This window comes from Mastigoproctus giganteus, chromosome 7 (genome assembly GCF_048544385.1).
Source record: "Mastigoproctus giganteus isolate SK-2022 chromosome 7, ASM4854438v1, whole genome shotgun sequence".
Taxonomy (NCBI): Eukaryota; Metazoa; Arthropoda; class Arachnida; order Uropygi; family Thelyphonidae; genus Mastigoproctus; species Mastigoproctus giganteus.
In genome coordinates, this window is record NC_143581.1 from 98,029,578 (window position 1) to 98,051,460 (window position 21,883).

Below are 21,883 nucleotides of genomic sequence, written 5' to 3' on the forward strand. Positions count from 1 at the left end.
TGACACCACATCTCTGATATCTGAACAATATCTGCCTTGGATGCTTTGAGCAATACCTGAAATTCATCAAATTTATTTGCCAAACTCCTAGCATTGGTGTACACGCAAGTATACATGCACCTGTTTTTAGCCTTAGCTACCCTAACACAACCCATGTGTTTATTTGTACTGCAATGACTCCGAGCAGTGTCTGAAATATCCATCTTGTTTTTCAGGCTTCTGCTCATTCCAATAGAAGCAGTGCAAGAATCACTTTCACCTCTGCCAGTGGCTACTGTTAATCTATTAGTACTTGTATCCCCCCAAGCTAGCAGTTTTCCGACCCACCTAACACTGCCTCGATAGCATCAGCAAATATTCTTGCACCTTTCTGTTTAAGTGTATTCCATCCCTGTAGAAGCAGTCTCTCCTGTTAACAAGTACAGTCCAGGCTGAAAAAAATTCTACCCCTTGAGCCTTGCACAATCTTTTCAGGGCCGAATTGATCGACAAGGCTCTCATCATATACTCCCTGCTATCGTGTCTGGGCAGAATTGCAGACACTTTCAAATTCAACCCTGATTCACAGCTTTTTTTCAACAGTGACCTGTACTTGTTAATTAATTCTGCCGGTCACCTACTCTTGATATCAATAGTGCCAACGTGTACAACTATATCACCTTTTGTGCCCTTAAAAGATGATATCGGCTCTACAATGTCATCAACCTTTGCCCCTGGCAGACATACCCTGGTCTTGTTCCACCTATCCTTTTTACAAAGCATGTTCCCTGTTTCCCTAACAATAGAGTCACCAACAACTACTAGATAGCAAGTTGCTTGATTGGGTTATTGAAAGCATTAATTTAAACATTATTTAACTTTAACTTAAATACAGTAAACCCCCACTATTCGCGGTCGCTGATTTAATATTAAATGAAACCTAAAAAAATGTGAATTTTAAAGAGCCGTGAACATTTTCCGCCATAAAAATACATGAGCGTGGCTAAAATTATCTTTCCCTGTCAAAACAGCGCTCAGTGGGTGGGGGGAGAGGGGTGACAAAATCGCGAGCGTGGATGTTTCTCGCTAATCCTTGTTCAGTATGTATTATGTGCTTGTCATGGAAGGTTTCGTCGTTTGCTTTTAATTTATATGCTTATAAATTGAATAAATTTATCAATTTATAAATTGATTTTCTTACAAAAATGATAAATCTACCGTTTTGCAGTGTAAAACAGACTTTTTCGAGTGTGTTAACGGAAGAAAGTGACTTTATTGTTGACAAGTTCTTTCTAACCTGTACAAAAATATGGCTATGAATAACAAGGGAAATTTGAAAAGATCAAAGGTGATCACATTAGCAAATAAAATTGAGTTATTGGATAAATTTTCTAATGGTGAAAGTGTCTCCTCAGTGGCAAAACATTATAAAATCAATGAGTCAACAGTACGATCAATCAAAAAATCCGCCGTAGTGTCCGTGAAAATGCGCTAATTGTTTCAAAAATTTGCTCTGTAACTCATGATGTTAAATTAGAAAAAATGGAAAAAGCTTTAAATCTGTGGTTAGAAGACCGAACTCAAAATAAAATTCCGTTAAGTTCACTCATCATTCGTGAAAAGGCAAAACTCCTTTATTAACACTTTAACTGGTGATAGCACTGGCGGGATAAGTTTTTTAGTTAGCAAAGGTGCTGGTTTGAAATTTCTAATAAATATTGCATTTAATATTAAATTGTTGCTTATTTTCATTTCAATGCCATATGCTTGCATTTCACTAAGTACTGTCTATGTACATAGTCAAATTATAAAGGTACATATAATACACACATAGACAAAATTTTATACAAGTTTTTCTTATATACAGTATTTCATACTTTGGAATGGAATCCCTTTATTACTATGGGAGCCATAACTCAGTATTCACGGCATTTCTCAGGAACGTAATCCCCACGAATAGCGGGGGTTTACTGTATAATCATATTTGGAGAATATGATTATATGATTTTATTTATCTATTCGATTCATCTTCTAATAATGCTATTTGGAGAAAAAGTTTTTTAACCAAACTGAAATTGAAAATGATTTTGCAAAAAAAAAAAAAAGAAAAAGAAAAAGAAAAACGAAGAAGAAGAAGAAATCCAGTATTTTTTCAGATCAGTTTCAATGTGAGAATCAGCTTAACTGATTCTTAGCATTTTAATAATTCCCCATAGCACTGTGAGTGTCAAAGAATATTCACCCAGGTGAAAAAAATTAAAAAAAGTGTAAACTTTCTTGATTGCATCTTATGATTTTGACAGCCAAGAGTGAAAAAGAGTGCCCATTATTAATTAAAAAAAAAAACTTTGATAGGCCATTTCTGAAGATATGCAAAGTCTGTCACAGTATTTTTCTTGAAGCAGTCAGTTGATATCTAACAGACGATTCAAATAGAAATCAGACGGGGAAAATGTTAGCTAAACTAACATTTAAAAGCATTTGTATAAATGATCATATGACTATATTTTAATATAAAATGAGTATTTCGTCAATGAAATATAATTTTTAGTGCAGTGTGAACTTTAATTAAAAAAAAAAAACAATTTTTTTTTGGTCCACAAACCCCTCAATTTATCTCCTGTAAATACATAATCTGTTGTGTCTCAAAAGTTACAAGTTTGCATCTATGGGCTTAGTGTATTGCACAAAGAATAACATTATTGCTGTGGTTCTTGGGGTTAAGTAATGCCTTGATGAAAATAGACTATACTAGAGCAAATTTCAAAATTTAAAAAGAAAAAAAAAATATGAGGAATATATGTCGTGTGGCAAAGGCAGTGGAAAATATCCAGTAAAGGTCACCAGATAATTGTTTTTTCCAAGGGTAGAGCTTGTTAATACAAAGAAGGAATCTTCGTTACAATTTTGTATGTGTGTCCTGCTCTGAAACTGTTCAGGCTTGGTCTGTTTGAGAGTAGCCTGTGTGCATCCAGTGAGGAGGCATCCACTTCTCATATGATTTTGCAGTCTTATGACTATTTATATATCTATGCAGAGTTGGAGAGAGCAATTGATATTTAAATGAACGTAACTTGCCAATATGGCATTTTGCTTGTTTTAGCAATTATGTTCTCAAGTGTTTTAAAGGGAAGCAGACTGATTGTTGAACATGCTAGATAGTAGAGCTTGCCTCCTAATGGTATGGATAGAAACCCGATAGGTGGTGCTATGTGCCTGAAGTCATATCCCCTTAAGTGGGGCTAAATAATGAGTTCCTGTGTAGTTGTGTTGTCAGAGTTAGTTTATTTTATATTTTAATTGTAAATGAACTTTGAGAATAAAGGGAGTTATAAGAACTGAATTAGTCGTAGATGGGGCCTGAGGAGCGATACGTTTTGAAATGGAATTTCTTATGTAGCTCTTGAAGCAACTTCTGATTTTGAAAGTGTCTCATAGGCAGTTTTGGTTGCTCAGGCCTGAAGACAAAACGGGATTGGCTCGATACTCAATCCTGTTCTTTGTATTGGCTATAGCAGATTCATTTCACTGTTTTACATTTTGGAACTTGTTTGCCTATTAGTGGGACAGAAATGCTTCCATTTCTTGGATACCTTTTACCCTCTGATAAAGGATCTCAACATAGGGAATTCCTTTCATTCCTCTTGAGTGAAACCTTTAAGTTCTAGTAAACTGAAAATGTGGACTTGTGTTGTAGAATAACATCGTTCATTAATTGGAAACAGCTGGTAGGTCCAGTTGCTTCCAGGTTATCAAGATTAATAAAAGTACTTCATGTTTATTCAAAATGAGCATTTGTATGACCTATATTTTAATATAAAATGAGTATTTTAATATAAAAATACTCATTTTAATTGGAGAAGAGTGAGCAAATGAGCATTTCATCCTGCGTGGAATGTGATTTGTCTCACTATTCTCCAACTTCTTCTGTAAAGACAGCGGAACAAGTAAATGTGATAACTAAATCATCTAGGTTTTTTCTTTAATTATTTAGTGCTTTCTTAATCTTACATATACGTTTCTTGCTATGAAGTAAGAAAGTTTATATACTATTCAGGTATTACTGAATAGGCAATTAACATTTAATTAATTATCATTTTAGTTAGAGCCAGTTTTAATACTTAATTTGCTGGCCAAATGTTAATAAGTAACAAAAAAATAATAATAAAGTGAATGGCAATGTTTTTTCTTAACAATGATAATTTCATTTAAGTAAGATTATTAAGAAATCTTTCTTACTTATGGTAAATAAATAAATGACGTTAAATATTCATATACCTAAATTGCTATCCTTATTATACTGTTGCCTTTGCGCATTAGGACACAGATTAGCAAATTAGTTATTTATATGAATGAATATGAAATCTCAGACTAGATTACTAAAACTAAAATCAAGTTTAAGGTCTCATGGAGCCAATCATCCAACTCTGAAGACATTTTTATTTATAGCATATTAAGATAGGGGGATTAGACATTTTTATCCTATGGTAATTTAAATTTATACCTGGTTCTTGTATGTGGAATTAGAGATCCTTATTATTTGATACTTTTTTAGCCTGGTTCTAGGATACGAACGGATCAGGGGTTAGTCTCTGAATGCTTAACTGTGTAGGTTGATAAAGGATTATCAACCTACAAAGGATTAGAAGGGATAATGAGAGATTCTTTATTGTAGTTATCACCATTTTTGAATTTATTACTATTTATTTTTTATTTTTTATTTGTTCTAAGGCTATTTTTTGACAGAATGAATGTGGTTATTGTTTATTTGCATACCTTTATTCTAAGGACATGGGGAAGTATATCTGATTGAGATGTTCAGGTTATCTTGTATATTTTTGTTATAAATAATTCCAGTTCAATAGATTCAGTTAGATGCCAGTACACAATGTATGTATAGTGATTTTAACAACCTTTTACAGTCTATTGCTCCCCTTCCACTTTTCTGCCTACATCATCTTGAATGTTTGGGGATGTTCAAGATGATGTAGTCACTGTGTGAACACTTGCTACATTATCACTTTTTCTTGTGTGTGACCATTTCAGTCATACTCATATAAGGAGATAGTCATGGCATTGCATTGCTACTGAGTTTTTGTGAGTGAAGGGACAATCTTCACACTAGATTTCTGTTGTAGTTATTCTTTTAGGTTTATCTGAAAAATATATTAATTTTTGCCTAACTTGATTTTCGATATGGTATTATAGAGAATTCCATTATTCATTGTGTTATATTTTAATTTTTCAGTTCAGTATTTCAATAATATATGAATTTTGTTTTAAATGGCTTGCTTAACAAAATATTTTTTCATCCAGGCCAATGCTAGTCATTCTATTGTAGATTGCTATCATGATCTTAGTCAGAGACTCAGTATTGCTGTTCATCACGAAGAAAAGAGGTGTGGGTACTTAACGAAACAGGCTAAACTAATGGTAAATGCTCATGATGAAGTTGCTGCACTGCCGGAAGGTAATTATATTTTAACTGTTGGCTGTTGCTCAATTCTGTTTTATATACTGGTTCAAAAAGTGGAGATTTCAGATGAAAATATTTCTCATTCTTTCATATTAATTACCAGATAATTTGATGTATGTCACTTAGATACTTAACAGATAGAAGTCTTGAATTTAAAAACAAAAAAAATTAAATATCTAATAACCAGTTTGAGCTTTCGACCTTATGGATGAAAGTTTTTGATATCACACTTTCAATTTTTCACTCATATCTTCATTTTATTAACTTTTCCAAAATTCAAGAAGCATCATCACCTTTTGAAGGTAAAATGGATAAGAATAAAATATTTCCTGTTTTTTTCATATATTGTATTTAACAATTTGGCATATACTTACAGTAGAACACCCTATATATTTAAAGTATATTTTTGGCAAAATATATTGAGCACACATAATGCAAGTGTAAATTATCACTAGTATTTACTTTATTTCTTCGATTCTAAGACGGACATTTTTTTTCCCCTATAAACATCTCTAAAAATGGAGTGAGTCTTAGAATCCATGGCGTCTTACAATCGCAGTTTTTTTTTTTTTTTTTTTTTTCAAATTCTCCCGCGCTTTGCACAACACCACATTTTGTTTTTACGTGGAAACCCCATCTCCAAGTTTGACCGTTATCGCATTCTCCAATTCCAATGAAGAATACAGTAGCATGGGTGATTTCATCTGCTTTCGAAATGTGAAGCCACCGTTATTTCATTATGGTGGAGCTCACTCAGCAAAAACTAGGAAGTTTTGTTTGTATCTTCGAAAGTATGTAAGTGGAGTTAATGTATTTCATTAATTTTGATCCCTTATTGCACATTAAAATGTCAAAAAGATTGCACTATGAAGCCGCATTGAAACGAAAAGTTATTGTGTATGCCAAAGAACATGGAAATAGAGCTGCGGGTCGACATTTTGACATTAGTGAAGTAAATGTTCTTCGTTGGAGAAATGATCGCAATTCCATATTTTCGTGCAAAACAACAACCAAGTGCTTTACAGGGCCTAAGAAAGGAATATTTCCACGAGTCAATGAAGCTGTGATACTTTTTGTAATTGAGACATGCACAAAATGATTACCCATCACTCGATAAGCCATGCAATTGAAAAGCCGGAGAAATTGCCAAGTCCCTCGGAATAGAGAAAATAATTTTTAAAGACAGTCACAGCTGGTATGACAGATTTGTGCATCGTAGTGGATTATCGTTAAGGCGCCGAACATATCTGTCAAAAAATTCCTGCTGACTTTCAACAGAAGCTAATTAACTTTCAGTGACGGTGATGAAATTAAGGAAAAAAAAACTGAGTTTAGTCAAATTGGAAATGCTGATGAAAATCCCAGTCTTCTTCGATATGCATCGAAATTACGCCGTCAACGCTAAAGGTGCTAAAGAAATCAAGATTATAAACAAGGGCTACAAAAAGCAGCATATCACTGTGATGCTATGCATCACTACTGATGGTCGAAAGTTGCCACCATATTTAATTTAAATCGAAAAACCATTCCGAAGAATGAAATTTTCCCCAAAGATGTTATTGTGCATGCATAAAAAAATGGATGGATGTCGGCAGAGCTTATGGAAGACTGGCTAAATGTTGTGTGGAATAGATGTCTTGGAAGTCTTCGTAACCCACCCAGCATGCTAATACTTGATGCATTTCGTGGACATTTGTCCGAACGGGTCAAAAATAAAATCGTGCAAAAACGTGGTGACTTGGTTGTGATTCCTGGTGGCATGACTAGCCAACTGCAGCCACTCGACGTTTCAGTCAACAAACCATTTAAAGAAATATGAATTCTGGCTGTTGACCAACAACCTTCTGTTACACCTTCTGGAAAAATTAAGAAAGCACCGGCATCAAAATTGGCAGAATGCGTATCAACAGCTTGGAAGCTGATCCCAGAAAGAATAGTCAAGCACTCATTTAAAAAATGTTGCATCACCCAATGTTGTTGCATCACTCGGTGGCTCAGAAGATGATATATTATGGGATAATGAAGATAATGACGGCTCAGAAGAATGTGACCCTGAATGTGGAGTAGGCTCTGATATTGATTCAGATGCAGATATCGACGGCTCAGAAGATTCAGAAGGAAGTGAATAACATACCTACTGATAAATACCAGTATTATTGTTGTTAGTAAATTGAATTCAATTATAATAAAAATATTTGTTAGATTTATTTTAGTGTTTTATTTTATTTATTTTTTCTTAGAATCAAAGCTTTTTTTTTTTAAATTAAGGGGTGTCTTACAATCGATGAGCCTTAGAATCGAAGAAATACGGTATTTAATTATTGCCAATTTAAATATAGCAAACTGGAAAACAGTTTGCTATATTTTCTAATGTTGTTGCATCTGTATATGTTACTAGTTATTTTGGGAGATTATAATGCTCGGGTAGGGAATAAGCCAATAAAAAATATTATGGGATGTTATGGAGAAAATGAAGTAAATGGAAATGGATATAAATTAAGAGATTTTGCAAAATTTAATAATTTAAAGATAACAAATACATTTTTTAGAAAATGTGTTATACATAAATATACATGGTTGGCAAGAGGTACACAATCAATAATAGACTATGTAGTTGTAAATAAAAAAGTAGCAAAACATTGTCGAGATACTAGGGTGTTTAGAGGATATGATATTAATTCAGATCATTTTTTAGTGACTTCAAAAATAGAGTTATGGGCTAAATGGAAGAAGAGAAAAGCTATTAAACAGAGGAAGGAGGAGTTAGGTTACAAAGTATATCTACTTCAAGAAGAAAGTATACAAAATTTATATGAAAAAAAAAAAGGCTTAAAGACGAAATAAGTAAAACATTGGAGAAAGAGAACAAATAGAAGAAGAATGGAATAATATACAAAATATAATTCAAAAGATAGCAAAAGAGACACTAGGACAATTCAGGAAAAACTATAAGAAGGGGGGGTAAAGATGTGGAATGAAGAAATTGCTAAAGCAGTACAAGACAAACAAGATAAATATCTTAAATATATACAAAACAGGACAAGTGAGAATGAAGAAATATATAACCAAGAATGTGCATATCCCTTTCACCCTACAAGCATTACGTGTACTTCTAACAGCTGATGACACTTTAACGAAACGTACCTCTCTTTCAGTTGACCACATCCTTGAACTTACCACTCTTTTACTAGACACTAGATATTTTAGAATCAACAATAAAATTTATCGACAAACATTTGGTTTACCAATGGGTTTAGGCATTTCTGCCCCCCCTTTCTGAAATTTATCTCGCCACTATTGAAAACCAAATTTTACAACCTTTCCCCTCTGAAATTTAATTATACATCCGCTACACCGATGATATCCTAATAATAGGCAACAGAACAACCATAGACAATCTTTTTTTAAAATTCAATACAATACATGACAGGCTAAACCTTACCCTCGAAATCGCAACAGACAACCAGATTAATTTTCTTAATCTTACTATTTATACAACAGACACAAATTTAAATACCAAGATTTTCAGAAAAAATACGCACACCAGTAAATATCTACATTTCACTTCACATCATCCCCTTAGTATCAAAAAAGCCGTCCTACACAACCAAATCTACAACGCTATCAAATTCACCTCTTCACAAAACGAGCTACACAATGAACTTCAATACCTTACTGATAAATTCATAGCCAGGAGTTATCCCCCTCAACTCATCCAACACACAATATCCACTGTTAAAAGCAGTATTAATAACCCCACCAGACACAGTCACAAGACAAATACTCGCATAGTTCTCCCTTACCATAGTGAACTCGCAATTCCAACGTACATTCAAGATACCGACATCTCCCTCACCTTCTCCACTTACAATAAACTAGGTTCCCTATTTACTTCTTACAAAGATAGACACAAATATCCCATCAATGATCTCAATAACTTAATATATCTCATAAAATGCCAACTGAACTGCGACACCTGTTACATCGGCAGCACTACCACCAAATTCGGTTCCTCCACAACTTCCAATACCCGCACATACTACCACTTCAACAGTTTCAAGACAAGTCAATCCTGCACTGAGTTAACAACCCATGCTCAAACCCACAACCACACCCCCCCTTGTTGACTCTGCCATCACTATTATTAAACTTAGATCGAGCTACAGAATTCTTCAATATGAAGCCCTCACCATCGAATGATACCGACACCATTCTGATCTCAACATTATTAACGCTAAACTTCCCTTCAACCTTTCACCGGCTTGGAACCTCTCGCGGCTAAAGTTCCCACGTGTCAAAAAGAGCATCATGGGAGTTTAGATAAACTTTAAATACAACACACGCTCACTTCTCTTCTATTTGCCAACTGATGACGGTTTACTCACGAAAGTCCCTCGTAATGACTATTGGCACCACCGTCCTCTCTTTTTTTCATTTACGTTTTTTAACCTCTTTATGACAACCAAGGATTGGAGATCTGCATTTCTACTTCCTTGTGCTCATTTTAAAATCTGTTTAAAATATTTTCACACCATTCCCCGCCTTAGTTCTTTTTAATGCTTCTTCCAACCTAAATTTAACCACCATCTACCAAAAAAATTTTATTGCAGATTTATACAAGGTGAGTACCGTTTTCTAAGCATTTGCTATTCATTTTTTAGTCAGATTTATCATGGTATTATAAGGTTACTATAATTTCACTATTGCCAAGAATGTAATAAAACTAAAGATATAATAAGGAAGGCTAAAGCAGAGTCATGGGATAGATTTATAGAACATGATATTCATAAGACAAAATAAGACAAAATTTTGCAAATAAAATGATGAAACACTTGAATAGCACAGAGAAAGACACTTCAAGAATAAATATAATAAAGGAAGAACAATGGAAAAAAACATTAGCATTAGCATTAGTAGAGGCATTTGATGCAAGAAAGCAAGCTTATGCAGCATCAGCCAAAAAAAAAAAAAAAAACCCACTTCCACTTCACCCCTCTGTTCATTCCAAATACCTGTCCAGCTGAGCCTTAAACTTATTTAGGCTATCAACCTCCACCACAAGGGATGGAAGTCCGTTCCACCAACCAACCACCCGCTGGCTAAAGGCAAATTTCCTCACGTCTATCCTACATCTGTCTTTCCTCAATTTGAATTTATGCCCTCTCAGGTGATTTTTCTGAGCTAGAGGAAGAATCCCATCAGCATTGAGCATGCTTAAACCATTCAAGGCTTTTGTACACCTCTATCAGATCACCTCGCTGGTGCCTAGTCTCCAGACACTGTAATTTGCAAAACTTAAGCCTTTCTTCGTAAGAGCACCCCTTTGTTCCATTCACTAATCTTGTTGGCCTTCTCTGTACTCGTTCCAGCAGCTCTACATCCTTCTTGAAATGAGGCCTCCAGACCTGTATACAGTACTCTAGGTGTGGCCTGACCATTGCCTTATACAATGGAATAATCACCTCCTTATCCCTGCTGGAAAAATTCCTGTATATCATTGACAATACTCCATGAGCTACTCTTGCAGCCCGTCTGCACTGTGCAGAGAACTTCATATCTGCCTGCACAACCACCCCCAAGTCCCTTTCATTCTCTACCACTGTCAGTGTAGTACCACAGAGTTGATACGTTGCTCTGGGGTTGCTGTTTCCCATGTGTAGTACTTTACATTTGTCAATGTTAAACTTCATTTGCCACCTCTCAGCCCATCTGCTCAACCTTTCCAGATCCTGTTGCAGCAGCATAGTGTCAGTAGTGTCCTTGACAACCCTGCCAACCTTTGTAGCATCTGCAAACTTGGACATTAAGCTTGATATACCATCATCAATATCATTTATAAATACAGAAAACAATAATGGACCCAACACTGAGCCCTGAGGGATTCCACTAATAACATTAGTCCACGATGAGCAGTGTCCATTGATTACCACTCTCTGTCTTCTTCCCCTCAACCACCCCTTTATCTATAGCAGCAATTTGCCTCCAATGTCACACTGCTCCAATTTGTGTAGCAGTCTTCCATGTGCAACAGTATCAAAAGCCTTTCTAAGATCCAAGTATATAATATCAAAGTTATTCCCTGCATCCAGTTCTTTTGTGACTGCATCATAATATCCAATCAAGTTGGTCAGGCAAGACTTCCCCTTAACAAAACCATGCTGTGTCTGAGCTATAACTGAAGTCTTGTCTAAATGATCCTGCAGTGCTTCTTTAACCAGTGCCTCCATTAATTTTCCTGGAACAGAAGTTAAGCTCACAGGTCTATAATTACTTGTGTCAGCCTTTGATCCTCCTTTGTATATTGGGGTCACATTTGCACATTTCCAGTCTATGGGTACCTCCCCTGAGTCCAAGGAAGCTCTCATAATTATGGCTAAGGGTTTGCTTACTTCCTTTGCTGCCTCCTTTAATATAACTGGATAGATCCCATCCACCCCGGGTGCCTTTCATGTGTTTATCTTCAACAGTTTCTCCTCCACTTTACTCCCAGTTATTTCAAGATTCTGTAGCTTACTGCTAGAGTTGAATACACCTCTGGCATTCCCCTTGCTGAATAACTCCTCATGTGTGAATGTCGATGCAAAATATTCATTTAGTTTGTTAGCTACCTGAGCAGGATCATCAACAGTTGACCCATCAATATCAAGTGGACCAATCTGATTCATCCCCTTCCTTCTAGAGTTAACATAAGTAAAGAACTCGTTGCTGTTTTTCTTTGCATCCCTTGCCAAGGATTTCTTGTAATCTGCCTTTGCCTGCCAAACCTCCTTTGTAACTTGGTTGCATATCAACTTGTATCTATCATAGGCTTCTGTGTCATGTGTTAATTTGTAAGTATCCCATGCATTTTTCTTCTCTGCCATATGCCTCATTAGTTCATCTGACATCCATTTTGGCCTAAACCTTGAACAATATTTCTTAGTTGGTATGTAAAGCCTAGTAGCTTCCAAGATAAGTTCTTTGAATGCTTCCCATTTTGAATTTGCTGTTGGTAACATCATCAGTTGGTCCCACTGTATAGAATTGATTGATTGATTGATTGATTTGGTAGTTGTTGGCGCATCGGCATCTGTGGCCATATTGCACCTCCCAAGGTTTTTGTAGTACTTTGATCCAAGCCCGAGGCGGGAATCGAACCCGCGACCTTTGGGTTGCCGGGCAGGTACTTTACCCACTCGGCTAGCCCGGTCGGCCACTGTATAGAATTTAAATACTGTCTCAGTCCATCGTAGTCGCCTTTACGGAAGCAATAACCCTTCCCTTTACCCCTAATGGTAGTTACCTCTTTGAGTAAATCCCACTTCAGCACACTGTGATCACTGCCACCTAGTGGTTCGTTTATCTGCAGATTCTTAATGCATGAAGAATCACTGCTGATAATCAAATCAAGAGTATTACTCCCTCTAGTTGCCTCCCGAACATGCTGATGTAGAAAACAATCATCCAATAAATCCACAAAAGCCCTGCTAGTGTGTGAGTAACTAGCCCCCAAATTCCAGTCAATATCTGGGAAATTAAAATCTCCCATTATAAGACTCTCTGATTTACTGGCCCACTGTATTTCCCTGTACAGTTCCTTATTATACTCATCAGAGTCATTAGGTGTCCTTATTATACTCATTAGAGTCATTAGTCATTAGAATACTTAGTCTTAACTGTGTCTAGAGTAATGACAGGAGTGTTGTCAACAAAATGGATGAATCTGAACACTTAGCTAGGACAATTAATGCTGACATAATAGGGCTAACAGAAATGTGGTGCCACCTGGATATTGGGATGACGAGCTCCACTATGGTATGTACAGGGTGTCTCAAAAATATTGGTACAAACGTTTAGGGGAGGTAGGTAACATCTAAAGGAATGTGAATTGTATAGGAACCCATAACCGGAAATGTCACCGTAAGTCGGTACATGGCGCTGTTCATCAGTTTGCTAGACTGAAAATTTCTGGTTTACTCATTCAAGCAGTAGTCGCTGCACGAAGAGCATGCATTGATATACAAACTGTGAGCTGGCAGACATGCACCTAGTGTATGGATTAGCAGAGGGCCCACACGGTGTGTGCCACAGCCCCCATGCAGCACAACCTCGCTTCGCAATAAATGTGTGGGCAGGTATGGTCGGCGACTGCTTAGTCGGCCCATACCTGTCAACATCCCTGAACTCCGCTAAATATCGGATCTTTCTTGAACAAGTTCTACCAGGGTTACCTGACGTTCCAGCAAATGTGAGACGCAACATTTGGTTTCAACATGACGGGGCACCTGCCCATTATGGAAGGTGTGTTCTTGACCATTTGAACAGGCGTTTTGAGCATCAATGGATTGGCCAGGGTGGACCCATTGCCTGGTCTCCACGCTCACCTGATTTATCGAGCCTTGATTTCTTTCTTTCTGTGGGGAGACCCTCAAATCTATCGTGTATGAATCGCCTGTGGAGACAGAAATGGAGCTGGTGGCGAGACTCGTCTGCTCTTCTCCTACTGTCAAAGAAACTCCAGGTGTGTTCAACCGTGTCTTCCAATCCATGCTGTGTCGGTGTTTGTTTGTTGTTTTGGAGTTTAGCAGCTAAGGCCATATTGCTCCGGGATATGCAGTGGTCATTCCCTGACCTTTCTGTATCCTCCGTATTTGGTGGTGACGGGTTTGAACCCCGGTCTAATCAAGAAACGAGTGCAACGCACTGCTGCTCCTTCCCACCTGGCTATGGAGGACCGCTGTGTCGGTGTCATGCATGCATTGCGTCTCATGGTGGAGCCTTCGAGCATCTGTTGTAACATCATGAAATGCATCTATCTCGTACTCCATTGTTAATATGTCAAATAAATGTTTGCCACTAATTACTGTCTTGTGTCATTTCTGCTTCTTGTGCCTCTGATACTACTTTCCCGTGGCGTTTCTGGTTATGAGTTCCTATGCGATTCACATTCCTTTAGATGTTACTTACCTCCCCTAAACGTTTGTACCAATATTTTTGAGACACCCTGTATAATGTATTTAGGAAATATAGGTGAGGGGTGGAGGTGTCATGTTTCTTATCAAAAATAGCCTGAGCATGAAAAGAGCTTTTGCTGAGTCTGAAGTTAAATCTGCCAGCATAGAATCTGTGTGGTGTGAGTTAGTTGGAAGCAAAGGTATAATGAGAGTGGGAGTAATCTATTGCCCAGAAGATTGTGAAGATTATGATGAGTCTTTACATGGAAATGGAATGGGAAAGCAAGCAAGTGAAAATATCTTATGAATGACTTGAGTCTGCTCCAGATTGATTGGAATAAGTGGGTAGGAAAAATTTTTCCTATACCTAGGCAAAGGCAGATTACAAGATATCTTTGCCAAAGGATACAAAGAAAACCAGGTGCCTCCGTAGCCAGGTGGGCAGGAGCAGCAGTGCGTGGCACAGGCTTCTTGATTAGACTGGGGTTCGAGCCCATGACCACCAAATACAGAGGATGCGGAAAGGTCGGAATGACCACCGCATATCCCCGGAGCAAATGGCCTTAGTTGCTAATGCTCCTAACAACCAAACAAACAACTGCAAAGAAAAACAGCAAAGAGTTCTTTACTTACGTAAACTCTAGAAGGAAGGGGATGAATCAGATTGGTCCACTGGATATCGATGGTTCAACTGTTGATGATCCTGCTCAGGTAGCTAATAAACTAAATGAGTATTTTGCATCTACATTCACACGAGTGGTTATTCATGGAGGGGAATGCCAGAGGTGAATTAGACTCTGGCAGTGAGCTAGATGATTTTGTAATAATGGAGAGAAAAGTGGAGGAGAAATTGTTGAAGATAAACATAAGAAAGGCATTTGGGATGGACGGGATCTATCCAGTTATATTAAAGGAGGCAGCAAAGGAAGTAAGCAAACCCCTAGCCATAATTATGAGAGCTTCCTTTGACTCAGGGGAGGTACCAATGGACTGGAGATGTGCAAATATGACCCAATTCATAATGGAGAACAAAGAATGGCACAAGTAATTACAGACCTGTGGTTTATCTTCTATTCCAGTGAAATTAACGGAAGCACTGGTTAAAGAAGTACTGCAAGATCATCTAGGCAAGACTTCAGTTATAGTTCAGACACAGCATGGTTTTGTTAAGGGGGAGTCTTGTCTAATCAATTTGATTTGATACTATGATGTGGTCACAAAGAAACTGGACACAGGGAATAACTTTGATATATATTTGGATCTTAAAACGGCTTTTCATACAGTTCCACATGGAAGACTGCTGCACAAATTGGAGTAGTGTGGTATCGGAGGCAAATTGCTGTTATGGATAAAGGGATGGTTGAGTGGTAATCAATGGACACTGCTCTTCATGGACTAATGTTATTAGTGGAGTCCCTCAGGGTTCAGTGTCGGGTCCATTGTTGTTTTCTGTATTTATTAATGATATTGATTAGCATTAGTAGAGGTATTTTGATGCAAGAAAGCAAGCTTATGCAGCATCAGCCAAAAAAAAAAAAAAAAAAAAAAAACACTTCCACTTCACCCCTCTGTTCGTTCGAAATACCTGTCCAGCTGAGCCTTAAACTTATTTAGGCTATCAACTTCCACAACAAGGGATGGAAGTCTGTTCCACCAACCAACCACCCGCTGGCTAAAGGCAAATTTCCGCAAGTCTATCCTACATCTGTCTTTCCTCAATTTGAATTTATGCCCTCCCAGGTAATTATTCTGAGTGAGAGGAAGAATCCCATCAGCATTGAGCATGCTCAAACCATTCAAGACTTTATACACCTCTATCAGATCACCTCGCTGGTGCCTAGTCTCCAGACACAGTAATTTGCAAAACTTAAGCCTTTCTTCGTAAGAGCACCCCTTTGTTCCATTCACTAATCTTGTTGCCCTTCTCTGTAATCATTCCAGCAGCTCTACATCCTTCTTGAAATGAGGCCTCCAGACCTGTATACAGTACTCTAGGTGTGGCCTAACCATTGCCTTATACAAGGGAATAATCACCTCCTTCTCCCTTCTAGAAAAATTCCTATATATCATTGACAATACACCATGAGCTACTCTTGCAGCCCGTCTGCACTGCTCAGAGAACTTCATATCTGCCTGCACAACCACCCCCAGGTCCCTTTCATTCTCTACCACTGTCAGTGTAGTACCACAGAGTTGATATGTTGCTCTGGGGTTGTTGTTTCCCATGTGTAGTACTTTACATTTGTCAATGTTAAACTTCATTTGCCACCTCTCAACCCATCTGCTCAACCTTTCCAGATCCTGTTGCAGCAGCATAGTTTCAGTAGTGTCCTTGACAACCCTGCCTACCTTTGTATCGTCTGCAAACTTCTACATTAAGCTTGATATACCATCATCAATATCATTTATAAATACAGAAAACAATAATGGACCCAACACTGAGCCCTGAGGGCTCCACCAATAACATTAGTCCACGACGAGCAGTGTCCATTGATTACCACTCTGTCTTCTTCCCCTCAGCCACCCCTTTATCCACAGCAGCAATTTGCCTCCAATGTCACACTGCTCCAATTTGTGCAGCAGTCTTCCATGTCCAACAGTATCAAAAGCCTTTCTAAGATCCAAGTATATAATATCAATTACCGGCAGAATTACATAACAAGTACAGGTCACTGTTGAACAAAAGCCGAGAATTAGGGTTGAATTTGAATGTGTCTGCAATTCTGCCCAGACACGATAGGAGGGAGTATATGATGAGAGCCTAGTCGATCAATTCGGCCCTGGAAAGATTGTGCAAGGCTCAAGGGGTAGAATTTTTTTCAGCCTGGACTGTACTTGTTAACAGGAGAGATTGCTTCTACAGGGATAGGATACACTTAAATAGAAAGGGTGCAAGAATATTTGCTGATGCTATCGAGGCAGTGTTAGGTGGGTCGGAAAACTGCTAGCTTGGGGGGAGACAAAGACCAATAGATTGACAGTAGCCACTGGCAGAGGTGAAAGAGATTCTTGCACTGCTTCTATTAGAATGAGCAGAAACCTGAAAAACAAGATGCATGGTATTTCAGAGACTGCTGGGAGCCATTGCAGTACAAGTAAACATGGGTTGTGTTAGGGTAGCTAAGAATAGAAACAGGTGCAGGTATACTTGCGTGTACACCAATGCTAGGAGTTTAGTAAATAAATTTGATGAATTTGAGGTATTGCTCAAAACATCAAAGGCAGATATTGTTGGAATATCAGAGACGTGGTGTCACACAGATATAAGGGATGCAGAACTGCAATTTGGGGAGTACAACGTCTACAGAAAGGATAGACAGGATAGGAAGGGGGGAGGGGTTATGCTATTAGTTAAGAAACACATAAAAACCAAGGAAGTGAAGCCAGTCGACATCGCTGGACAGTGCAGTGTTGAGTCAGTTTGGTGTGACATAAGCATTGGGAGATCAAAATTGAGAGTAGGAGTGTGCTATAGGCCTAATGACTCTGATGAGTAAAATAAGGAACTGTACAGGGAAATAGAGTGGGCCAGTAAATCAGAGAGTCTTATAATGGGAGATTTTAATTTCCCAGATATTGACCGGAATTTGGGGGCTGGTTACTCACACACTAGCAGGGCTTTTGTGGATTTATTGGATGATTGTTTTGTACATCAGCATGTTCGGGAGGCAACTAGAGGGAGTAATACTCTTGATTTGATTATCAGCAGTGATTCTTCATGCATTAATAATCTGCAGATAAATGAACCACTAGGTGGCAGTGATCACAGTGTGCTGAAGTGGGATTTACTCAAAGAGGTAACTACCATTAGGGGTAAAGGGAAGGGTTATTGCTTCCTTAAAGGCGACTACGATGGACTGAGACAGTATTTAAATTCTATACAGTGGGACCAACTGATGATGTTACCAACAGAAAATTCAAAATGGGAAGCATTCAAAGAACTTATCTTGGAAGCTACTAGGCTTTACATACCAACTAAGAAATATTGTTCAAGGTTTAGGCCAAAATGGATGTCAGATGAACTAATGAGGCATATGGCAGAGAAGAAAAATGCATGGGATACTTACAAATTAACACACGACACAGAAGCCTATGATAGATACAAGTTGATATGCAACCAAGTTACAAAGGAGGTTAGGCAGGCGAAGGCAGATTACGAGAAATCCTTGCAAGGGATGCAAAGAAAAACAGCAAAGAGTTCTTTACTTATGTAAACTCTAGAAGGAAGGGGATGAATCAGATTGGTCCACTTGATATTGATGGGTCAACTGTTGATGATCCTGCTCAGGTAGCTAACAAACTAAATGAATATTTTGCATCGACATTCACACATGAGGAGTTATTCAGCAAGGGGAATGCCAGAGGTGTATTCAACTCTAGCAGTAAGCTACAGAATCTTGAAATAACTGGGAGTAAAGTGGAGGAGAAACTGTTGAAGATAACACAAGAAAGGCACCCGGGGTGGATGGGATCTATCCAGTTATATTAAAGGAGGCAGCAAAGGAAGTAAGCAAACCCTTAGCTATAATTATGAGAGCTTCATTGGACTCAGGGGAGGTACCCATAGACTGGAAATGTGCAAATGTGACCCCAATTCACAAAGGAGGATCAAAGGCTGACACAAGTAATTATAGACCTGTGAGCTTAACTTCTGTTCAGGAAAATTAATGGACGCACTGGTTAAAGAAGCACTGCAGGATCATTTAGACAAGACTTCAGTTATAGCTCAGACACAGCATGGTTTTGTCAAGGGGATGTCTTGCCTGACCAACTTGATTGGATATTATGATGCAGTCACAAAAGAACTGGATGCAGGGAATAACTTTGATATTATATACTTGGATCTTAGAAAGGCTTTTGATACTGTTGCACATGGAAGACTGCTACACAGATTGGAGCAGTGTGACATTGGAGGCAAATTGCTGCTATGGATAAAGGGGTGGTTGAGGGGGAGAAGACAGAGAGTGGTAGTCAATGGACACTGCTCATCGTGGACTAATGTTATTAGTGGAGTCCCTCAGGGCTCAGTGTTGGGTCCATTATTGTTTTCTGTATTTATAAATGATATTGATGATGGTATATCAAGCTTAATGTCCAAGTTTGCAGACGATACAAAGGTTGGCAGGGTTGTCAAGGACACTACTGACACTATGCTGCTGCAACAGGATCTGGAAAGGTTGAGCAGATGGGCTGAGAGGTGGCAAATGAAGTTTAACATTGACAAATGTAAAGTACTACACATGGGAAACAGCAACCCCAGAGCAACGTATCAACTCTGTGGTACTACACTGACAGTGGTAGAGAATGAAAGGACTTGGGGGTGGTTGTGCAGGCAGATATGAAGTTCTCTGAGCAGTGCAGACGGGCTGCAAGAGTAGCTCATGGAGTATTGTCAATGATATACAGGAATTTTTCCAGCAGGGATAATAAAAAAAAAAAGTAAAGTGCAGCCATTATCAACCCACTGCACGATGGAAGCCTCCTCAACAATTCATGTTGAGGGAAATGGACCATACTCTGCCACGCTGGTCCAGTGCGGGTTGGCAGATCGACCGTATTCAGCAGTCAGGGGCTTGAACCCCGGTCTACTCAAAGAGCGTGTGCTACTGCACTCCCGCTCCTGCCCACTCGGCTACGGAGGCAGGGATAATAAGGAGGTGATTATTCCATTGTATAAGGCAATGGTCAGGCCACACCTAGATTACTGTATACGGGTCTGGAGGCCTCATTTCAAGAAGGATGTAGAGCTGCTGGAACGAGTACAGAGAAGGGCAACAAGATTAGTGAATGGAACAAAAGGTTGCTCTTACGAAGAAAGGCTTAAGTTTTGCAAATTATAGTGTCTGGAGACTAGGCACCAGCGAGGTGATCTGATAGAGGTGTATAAAGCCTTGAATGGTTTAAGCATGCTCAATGCTGATGGATTCTTCCTCTAGCTGAGAAAAATCACCTGAGAGGGCATAAATTCAAATTGAGGAAAGACAGATGTAGGATAGACATGCGGAAATTTGCACGTCTATCCTACATCTGTCTTTAGCCAGCGGGTGGTTGGTTGGTGGAACAGACTTCCATCCCTTGTGGTGGAGGTTGATAGCCTAAATAAGTTTAAGGCTCAGCTGGACTGGTATTTTGAACGAACAGAGGGGTGAAGTGGAAGTGGGTTTTTTTTTTTTTTTTGGCTGATGCTGCATAAGCTTGCTTTCTTGCATCAAATGCCTCTACTAATGCTAATGCTAAAATGCTAATATCAAGGTTATTCCATGCATCCAGTTCCTTTGTGACTGCATCATAGTATCCAATCAAATTGGTCAGGCAAGATTTCCCCTTAACAAAACCATGCTGTGTTCGAGCTATAACTGAAGTCTTGTCTAAATGATCCTGCAGTGCTTCTTTAACCAGTGCCTCCACTAATTTTCCTGGAACAGAAGTTAAACTCGTAGGTATATAATTATCTGTGTCAGCCTTTGATCCTCCTTTGTGAATTGGGGTCACATTTGCACATCTCCAGTCTGCGGTTCCTCCCCTGAGTCCAAGGAAGCTCTCATAATTATGGCTAAGGGTTTGCTTACTGCCTCTGCTGCCGCCTCTAATATAACTGGATAGATCCCATCCACCCTGGGTGCCTTTCTTGTGTTTATCCTCAACAATTTCTCCTCCACTTTACTCTCAGTTATTACAAGATTCTCTAGCTTACTGCTAGAGTTGAATACACCTCTGGCATTCCCCTCGCTAAATAACTGTTCATGTGTGAATGTCGATGCAAAATATTCATTCAGTTTGTTAGCTACCTGAGCAGGATCATCAATAGTTGACCCAATGATATCAAGTGGACCAATCTGATTCATCCCCTTCCTTCTAGAGTTTACATAAGTAAAGAACTCTTTGCTGTTTTTCTTTGCATCCCTTGCCAAAGATTTCTCGTAATCTGCCTTCGCCTGCCTAACCTCCTTTGTAACTTGGTTACAGATAAACTTGTATCTATCATAGGCTTCTGTGTCATGTGTTAATTTGTATGTATCCCATGCATGTTTCTTCTCTGCCATATGCCTCATTAGTTCATCTGACATCCATTTAAGCCTAAACCTTGAACAATATTTCTTAGTTGGTATGTAAAGCCTAGTAGTTTCCAAGATAAGTTCTTTGAATGCTTCGCAATTTGCATTTGCTGTTGGTAACATCATCAGTTGTTCCCATTGTATAGAATTTAAATACTGTCTCAGTCCATCGTAGTCACCTTTGCGAAAGCAATAACCCTTCCCTTTACCCCCTAATGGTAGTTACCTCTTTGAGTAAATCCCACTTCAGCACACTGTGATCACTGCCACCTAGTGGTTCATTTATCTGCAGATTCTTAATGCATGAAGAATCACTGCTGATAATCAAATCAAGAGTATTCCTCCCACTGGTTGTCTCCCGAACATGCTGATGTAGAAAACAGTCATCCAATTAATCCACAAAAGCCTTGCTAGTGTGTGAGTGACCAGCCCCCAAATTC

The 21,883-nt window shown here is 38.5% G+C and overlaps 1 protein-coding gene across 1 annotated transcript in view; it reads left to right on the top strand.

The window, feature by feature from the left end:
• Positions 1 to 21,883, top strand: part of Nprl3 (GATOR complex protein Nprl3) — a 425,627-nt gene that overhangs the window by 111,539 nt on the left and 292,205 nt on the right. The window contains exon 5 of the mRNA XM_090377042.1: positions 5,296 to 5,449. Coding sequence (XP_090233168.1) covers positions 5,296 to 5,449 — 154 coding nt within the window. The remainder of the gene's footprint in view (positions 1 to 5,295; positions 5,450 to 21,883) is intronic.